We start from the raw sequence: 8,612 nt of genomic DNA on the forward strand, positions 1-8,612 counted from the left end.
TTAAAATGGCACATTTACCTCCTGTCATATTTTTTTCGGCTCAATACCCATAAAGGTACTGCAAAAGTTTTCGGTGTGGACCATTTGACGCTGAATACCCTAAGAGGTAATAAAACCGCTTTTTCAACCCCTGAAAGGTACGACGGGCACCCTTGTCCCTTTTATATGGTAGTTCCTCCCCTCCTCCTGACTATAATTCAGTAAGTTAGTTACACAGAAGCAAAGTCGTTAGTCCCTTCATGTTCACGATGCAAAAGGTTTTCCGCATCAATGTTGTGTTGGCAGGATTCTTTTCTTCCAGGTTCTGTGGATGTATAATAAAGGAAATTAGTATCGCCCAACTAGTAGACTAATGCAGATCCTGCATTTTAATTGGTCAATAGCCCATTCGGCTTCGCTTCGTGGGCTATTGACCCGTGGCTGTTGCGGGCTACGGGTCTAATTGTTGATTAACTTGATGGGATTTTTATCATCAGATAGAAAGCGTCATTGCTCAGCTAAAGGTTTAACGTTTTATTTGTCTGACCAATTCTCAGCGATCAGCTGAGTCACATCTGTGTCCTCGGAAAACACTAGCAAAGATTCTCCAGCAGAGACTCTGTTGACCCCTTTCCATCACTCCAGGGGATTATAAACTATCTGGCAGTCTCTTACCTTCTTTCCATTCATTCAAGTTGACAATTTTTAGGTTGAAACAGTCTGTCAAATCATTGGACACACTCCTTTCCAGGAAGACATTCGGCGTGATAAGCCCAATCCCATCTGAGTTGTCGCATATTACTCTTGCTAGGGTTGCATTTCGAATCGCATTCAACTGAGCCATTGTAAATCCAGTGTAGGAATCATTCCTCTCGTACCAGAAGCGATCTCCCTCACGAAGGTTTTTAAACCCTTTAACAAGAATGCAAGTAAAGGTAGCACCCATTGTGCTTCCTGGCAAAGGACTTTCGCTTAAACCTCCAACAAACAAGTCGACGTCGTTGACATTATCGTTGTATGCCACGCGGATCCTCTCTCGCTGAGCCGCGTTTATGTTCGTGAAGTTGTCAATGGACGCTGCGAGACTCAAGCCGCAGATCTTTCGGAACTGGTTGTATGGCGGCAAACCATGATCACGACCACGTTGGATGTTGATAGCTGAGAGATCACCCACGATCCCATGGACTGGTGGTCCAGGTGTCACCAGGTTCTCTCGTACGGCTGGTGCAAAGAATCTAAAGTGTGATCAATTTATGAGTAGCATGTGTGTTAATATAATCGTTGCCGTTGTTGTTATTGCCGTGGTTGTCGAGGATACTGTCAACGTCATCGTTATCGCCATCGTTATTTTCTTCGTCGTTATTATCACATTTGAAACAGTCGCTGTTCCCTTGTAATATGCCCCCGAGGAGAATCCCATATAAAAAGGACGGGGATGCTCGCAATACCTTTTAGGGGTTAAAAAAACGGTCTTTGTCAGCTCTTAAGATGTTCAGCCCCAAAAGGTCCACCGCGGTAATATGACAGGAGATAATGTGTTGATTTAGAATTGACACCTCTTAAGGGTGAAAACAATTTCAAGCCACGACCACAAAACAGGAGTTGGTAACCCTGAGAGGTTCTTTCCAAAATTTCCCACGTGCACCCGGTCATTTTTATTTGGGAGTCTCCTCCCTGGGTTGGCCCTTCGTTTCCCTCATTTTCAAAACTAAGGATGATCTCGCGGACAACTCGCTACGGACTATCCTCCATTCTCCCGACAGGGAAATTTAAATCACTTGGGTCTTCATATGTAGGATGTAATAGCTGTGACTACATTAATAACCTACCTGTCTACGTTTAGAGATGCTTGAGCCACCAATCCCAACAAGATTCCACTGATACCATTCTTGCTCAATGAATACAGAGGTGACGGGTCAAAAAATGTTTTCACTGGAATAAAACCTTGTTGTCTAAACTGCCCGTCAAACTGTCCAAATTCATCCCTGATCATAGAGTGACCCATTCGAAAAGCCGCCGTTGCGAAGGCGTTTATGATCTCTGGATTGACTTTTGGATCATAACCGTTAAAGTAGTTTCCTGATGGTTCCAGAAGAATATTTTCACGTTTTTGCTGAAAGATAGAGAGTAAAGTTATGCGGGGCCTTCGACCTATGCATTGTTTGCAAATGCAAAGTCGCGTTGCAGTTGAGGCTAGCCATAAGCACAGCAATCCTCCGTAGGAAAAAAGATGGCGACATTTGCCCAAAACCTGACGTGAACTGCAACGCTCTTAAAAATGTACAGAAATACTCCAATACCTTCAAAACCTTCATTGTTTAAAATGTAATTTCTGACGATCGAGGGACGAATTAGTCAGAAATTATTATTCTGACGGTACGACGGAGAGGCTTGCGGGTTTTCATGGGACGTTTAGGGACTATTAAGACATTTGGCGGGAGATTTGGGTCATTCTAGGTTAGTCAGTCCACTTTTTTAGTCACCTTTTTGTTATAACAGCGCGTATGTATAATATTATAAAATGTTAAACCTTATTGATTTCATACCCTTTTCTCGGGGTCGCGAGCTACTGCATTAGGTGAAGAATCCATTTGCAGATTACGTATACAGATGTAGATGTAGAGGTAGATGAAGATACTGTTTCCACATATTTTTTGGCCACATCTAAAGGGTAGTTTTTTAGTGATGTTTTGCATCTGGCATAGCACAGGTTCTAATTGTTAGAACCTATAGTGGTAATTTGTAAGGATGCAGATTATGTTGTAAGACGGAATACATCTACATCAAATGATTGACTGACGCATCCTCAATAAACTATTCGCATTTAATCGATGTCTCGTGTTAGTGTAGTTAGAAGTATGGCTTATCTTGTGCCTAATGGGCTGCTTGAGTCTTTAAAAATCCTATAAATGCAACTGTTACTGCAGTGTACCCTTTCCCCCGTCCTTCTCTAAAACGAAATATTAGATTTATTAAATGCTTACCAAGTCTTCACTGAAGAAGATAGGAAGCCACTCGCTGAACGTGATGTGTTGTAGCTCAGCAATGACGATTTTGCGCGCCTCTTGGAAGAGTCTTTCATCGAGCCACGATGGATTAAGCACATGAAGGTACTTGGCGATGCGATTGTGTTCCCGGACCCAAACAATGTGCGTGGCCATCAACGCTGTCGACAAAATGGAAAAAATTATTATACTTTCAATTGTTCCACACCTGTGACTAGCTGGACAACACCTAGTCACCTGTAATAATTAAATATCCTCGTTATATTTTGAGAGCCATTAAAAAATAGTACTAAAACAATTTAACAAATCGAATGTGGTTTAGCGTGGTCTGTACTCTTATCGACAACGAGTACGCGTCATCACAGTGGTGAAAAGTTGTTCTGGACTCACTCGGCTGCGCCTCGTGAGTCTACCACATTTTGACCACTGTGTGACGCGTACTCGGTGTCGATAAGAGTACAAACCGCGCTAAACCACATTCGATTTGTTTTTTTACCACAATATCAAAGATAACGAAAGATATCTTTGTCAAGATTTATTGACAATTGAAAACACCGACTCGGACTTGAAAGTGCACGCGCTGCACTATGCAAATGAGCTACTTGTACCTGTCAGACTTTCCTTTCAAAACTTTTGCAAACTTGGTCAACATGCAGAAACAATAAGAAAAAAATGCTTAGGAAAAGAGTAATGGCGCGTACTCTTTGTCGATAGGAGTACAGACCACGCTAAACCACATTTCGATTTGTTTTTTACCACAATATCAACATCAAAGAAAATGTTTTTTTCAGAGCACGAGCTGAAAAAGGCATTGCACGACACATTGACGCGAGCAGCGTGGTATGGACTCTTATCGACAACGGCAAATTAGCCAATCAGACTGCGAGATTAGCAGCAATTGTGGTAAAAATAATTTATGTTCTTAGGCATAAATATGTTTTGGGCCCGAGTCAGACTCCTTTTAGACTGGCCCAAGCCGCTAAGCGAGGGATAAAATTAAATGAGCTCTGAGAAGGGCCCAAAACATAATTACGCTCAAAAACATAAACTGTATTGCAGCTATTATTATCACATTAGAGGTGCATTGAGAAAATAAGAACTAAAAAAAATAATGACGACGGAGCAGTCCGAACAATCACTCGAGCTTCAACAAGTTGAACTACTTTTATTTTCCCTCAAGGAAAGCACAGTGGAAATACACAATACATCAAGCGAAGATGGCTAAACATTACAAAATCTTGACAATTGAGTTGTCAAAAATTGTAAGAGGCACGAAAGGAAAGTTCGATCAAGTTTATTGGTAAGTGTTAAAATGTCAGCGGGCTGAAAGCCAAATTCTCCATTTTAGCCCGTCAAATGCGCCTCAATGCCCGACAAAGTGATAATAATCTCGATTCTACATGTTGTTTGGTTTCACGCTATACTTCGTACGGGTATTTGTAAAGCTGTTTACGTAAACGATTTACCTGGATTTTCGTTTGCTCTACTTTCGCCGCCACGGAAACAAGGTTTCATCGTGGAGTTAGGAGATCTGCAGAAAGTTTCCGGCCCGGCCTTTGGCAGGATGGGGGATTCGGCGGAGCTGGAAGGGAACGGGACAACCCGTAGCAGCCCGAGATTAGCCCTCCGGTCACGAAGGAGTTCTGCCTCTTTACAATTGGTCCCGTAAATTTGCGACCCGTCAATAAAAGCTGAGACAACGTTTACCTGCAAATCAGTGGTAGACAATTTGACGTCTTAAAGTCACGCAAATTTGTTAACAAGTTGTGAAGAAGATTTTATTCATAGCCATGTGACTCAATAGAAAAGAATTATAACACGTTGCAAGAGTGCTAGTTATGTAACGCTTTCTCGTGGTATACCATGGAGTACCTCACGGATCATTTGTATTTTTTCGGTATATGCACGAGCCTTTGACTACCAAACTGTGCAAGAAAAAATATCTTGACCAATTAATGTCCAGTCAAATGACCAAACGTGGAGGCGCGGTGGCCTCATGGTTAGTGCGCTCTACTCCGAGCGGATCGAGCGGTGCGGGTTCGACCCCTGATCGGGGACATGGTGTTGTGTTCTTGGGCAAGACACTTAACTCTCACAGTGCTTCTCTCCGCCCAGGTGTACGAATGGGTGCCGGCTAATTTAATGCTTGAGGTAACCCTGCGATGGACTAGCATTCCATCCAAAGGGAAATAGAAATATTACTAGCCGCTTCATGCTACAGAAAACAGGATAAGCTCTGACCTGATGGGCCACCTGGCTCATATGCATACTTTACCTTTACCACCTAGACAAAACAGGCTTGGTCAATAACCGATCTGTACCTTACCTGTTCACCGTTTTTAATTGCTGATCGACGAAGTGGTATGCACACAGCACTTCGATTATCTCTCAATTCATTCCCCTGAAGAATGTCGATACCGATGCATCCCTCTTCAGGCCCCCGACATGGAAGGCTATTATTTCCACACTCAGCAGACTCGTTTAGCTGCGTTAAAGTGATGTCATGATCCAGGAACTGCCCCCATATCATGGTCATGTGGGTAAAGTTCGCCGTTGCGTTATCATAGTTGCCCGTGGAGCTCGCAAACACCATCTTACTGACGTTTCGCGCGTTCGGAAGTGGCTGGTTGTTCGATCCCAGACTACGCGGCGCCTCTTTTCCGTCCTGATAGGCAGGTGGTAGTAGGCGTGAAAACGGCCTCTGGGCACTCCCTCTTGTGACGTTGCACAAGTTGTTGCACGAGCCGTCAAACGTGCGATATCGACGAATGAAGCAGCTTAGCTGAATGTCCAGCGTCACCGGCTCACAAGGTCCTGTTATCATCGACTCGAGAATACTTCGAGTGAATGATGTCCCACTGAGCGAAGGGTAACCCAACGTACATGTGACTGTGAGGAAGATGAACCACTGCAGAGCCCTGTGTTTTGAATTAATTAAAGCTCAATAAGCAGGAGAACCAAAATCTCGGAGCTATTTCTCAAGTTATAAGTTATACTTTGTGATGCGACTTACAAAATTGTGAATTCTCAAATTGAGGGTATCTCAAAATAAGGATTTTCTCTTGGATAAAGCAAAACACCAAAGAGCTAGGATCAATTAAACCAAAACTGAAGAAGTATGGTCAAGAACCTAAAGAAAAATGGACTAGTTCGTAAAACTATTTCTCTCGCTAATACTTCGACATTTTTATATTGCCAAGAGTCTTCACTTGACAACTCCTTCTTGTTACCATGGCAGCCTTTCTCATTACTTACCCTTAAGAAAGTTATGTGCTTGAAGCAGTTTTAGCGCCGTCTGTTTTAGTAATAAAAGAAGATTTTTTTTCCTCTACTTACCATTGTTCATGCATTTTTTTTAGTTCACCAGTGTTCAAGTTACACCTGTTTGGACAATTAAAAGAAAACAAAAACAAAAAATCAGTAAACCTCACAGAGATTTGACTGAAAAAGAAACTATAGAAGGATTTAATTCATACTGAAAGGAACTAACATAAGCGATTTGAAGAGGTTAAATTTCATCATCGTATATCACTAGGACTCTTTTATTTTGGAATGGATTTCTTCTGAAAAAGGATCTACTATTAAAACTATTCTTAACTGTTTTTCAACATGGGACTTGTACACAAAGAGCATTTGAAATCATCTTCAACATTGAAGAACGCGTGCACAGTCACCTTTCACCAGCCTTCAACGTCATGTAGTATTTCACTATTGAGTCAGTCCATGACATTTGCAAAACATTACGTTCATACCGTACAGAGACAGGGAAGGGAAACTTGTCAACAAGCTAATAGAAGCTGTCGGAAAAGAAGTTTGTTTAGTGATGACTATGGGGGTATAATGTTGGTGCTTCTACATCAACTCATGCATGGACGCTATATGGGCCTGATACCGATCAATATATTAAATTGGGCTCTCAGCTCAATCTCCGCGATCAATATTCAACTAAAAGACCTTTTGTCGTTCTTTTTATTATGTCACTAAGTCCGATTGTTTCCAGAAAAAGTATTCTTGGAAACAAAACAAGCATATATCGGTTCTACATTACGACTAAATGAGCTGCGATAACGACAAGAAAAAAAATTAAACTCCCCCTAATTTGAAGATGGTTTCATTTGATTAAAGGGCTAAAATGTTATTTCTAATTAGGAATGTCTTTAAGTGGTCTATGAATTTTAAATATTAATTTTACAAAGGAAGGGAGACGAAAAATGAGAAAAATTGCATCGGTAAGCATTGGTTTTTACGTTATAGTTTCGGGGTCTAGCGTTGGTGCTCTTAGCTAGCTATAGAGGAAACTTTATAGCAAACACAGTGTGTATGCATTTGATCAAGAAAAAATTACGATTACTTGTTCTCAATTCATAAAAACGTCTTTTAATGCCTTAGTGAACATTTATGGTAGGCAAAATCGCTCAGGCGTAAATCAATAACTTGTTACATGTTGTGTATTTCGTTGATCATAATTCATTTTGATAAAAGCCTGACTTTCTCTATGACACGAAACTATTCGCCATCGCATTTTTGACCACTTTAAACAAGCCAGTATCAATACCTCTACCCCTAACGCAAGCACCACGAAGCAAATTGGAACCTATGAATTACTTTAAGTTTTAAGTACGAGGATCAATGCTCAATTGAACAAATATGGACATGAGTGACGTTTTCGAGAAAAAAATAATATCAGTTTCAATTGGTGTGCAATACTCACATAAACGGTGTATTTTATCGGACAAAAATTCCCTTTCCAAAGATGCAATCAATTAGGATTCAAGGTGAAAAACACCACAGTCAACTTCTGTGAAAACGGAGCCCATCTCGACCGCGCCTTGTTTTCCATCGATAACCGATAGGAGATGCAAAATTCTGTAATAACAGGAAATATTTTCAGTAGATGTTTTACTTCTTGGCAATATTGGTCAGGACTTTTAACATGTGCAAGCCCGTATGTTTTATATCAGTTCGTCTGTTTTGAAGCAGCATATATTGTGGTTTAGTCAAATTTTAAAAAAAAATTGTCAATTGTTGTCATTAGATAGCAAATGACCAAATTGTCTTTTAAATTTTTTTTTAGGTGTTTATATATTGCATTCGAATGAGTTAAGTTGCATTTCAAAATAAATGGTCAATTGCTATCATTAGATAGCAATTGACCAAATTATCTTTCACTATCTGAGCACATTCGAGTCGAGAGACTCTCTTCTCTCTCACTTCCCGAAGCCTGTATCTTCATCTATGTGTTGGTTCTTCAAAATTTTTCCATTTTTTGTCGCGATCACCTTTGGCGCCAAATTTCCCGGCTATTAATTCGCCTGCTTTTTTTCACGCCATGGCTGCCCGGCACCACCAGTGTTTCCACCCTCAGTTGCCGCCGGATCTAAAACTAGCAATGATTTTCACAGTGATTGTGAGGTCTGACAACTGAGGTTTCTCATTTTGAGCTCTCCTGGTCACATGTTCTTAGATTTTTTCTCATGACCTCTGTACCAATTTTAACGTCTCACGGTCACGGTCATAGTCACTAGGTTTACGGTCACTGGAGATGAAATAAATAAATTTTGGAAAGTTGATATTTCACAAGAATTTGAAAGAGGCATGGATATTGTCACCAGTTTCTACCTTTAAAAA

General features: G+C 40.9%; 2 protein-coding genes across 2 annotated transcripts; both read right to left on the reverse strand.

Moving 5' to 3' along the window:
• Positions 1 to 209: 209 nt before the first annotated feature.
• On the reverse strand, positions 210 to 1,632 carry LOC145462320 (salivary peroxidase/catechol oxidase-like). The gene is made up of 3 exons (XM_081445815.1): positions 1,619 to 1,632; positions 655 to 1,214; positions 210 to 304 (listed from the first exon to the last, which is right to left on the reverse strand). Exons 1-3 carry the CDS (start codon positions 1,630 to 1,632, stop codon positions 210 to 212), a joined length of 669 nt encoding a protein of 222 aa, XP_081301941.1.
• Positions 1,346 to 6,325, reverse strand: LOC145462321 (putative oxidoreductase PXDNL). Its single transcript, XM_081445816.1, has 5 exons — positions 5,275 to 6,325; positions 4,847 to 4,901; positions 4,438 to 4,720; positions 2,964 to 3,213; positions 1,346 to 2,092 (listed from the first exon to the last, which is right to left on the reverse strand). Exons 1-5 carry the CDS (start codon positions 5,806 to 5,808, stop codon positions 1,805 to 1,807), a joined length of 1,410 nt encoding a protein of 469 aa, XP_081301942.1. The 5' UTR covers positions 5,809 to 6,325; the 3' UTR covers positions 1,346 to 1,804.
• Between the last annotated feature and the right edge of the window lie 2,287 nt (positions 6,326 to 8,612).

This window comes from Orbicella franksi, chromosome 12 (assembly GCF_964199315.1).
Source record: "Orbicella franksi chromosome 12, jaOrbFran1.1, whole genome shotgun sequence".
Classification (NCBI taxonomy): Eukaryota; Metazoa; Cnidaria; class Anthozoa; order Scleractinia; family Merulinidae; genus Orbicella; species Orbicella franksi.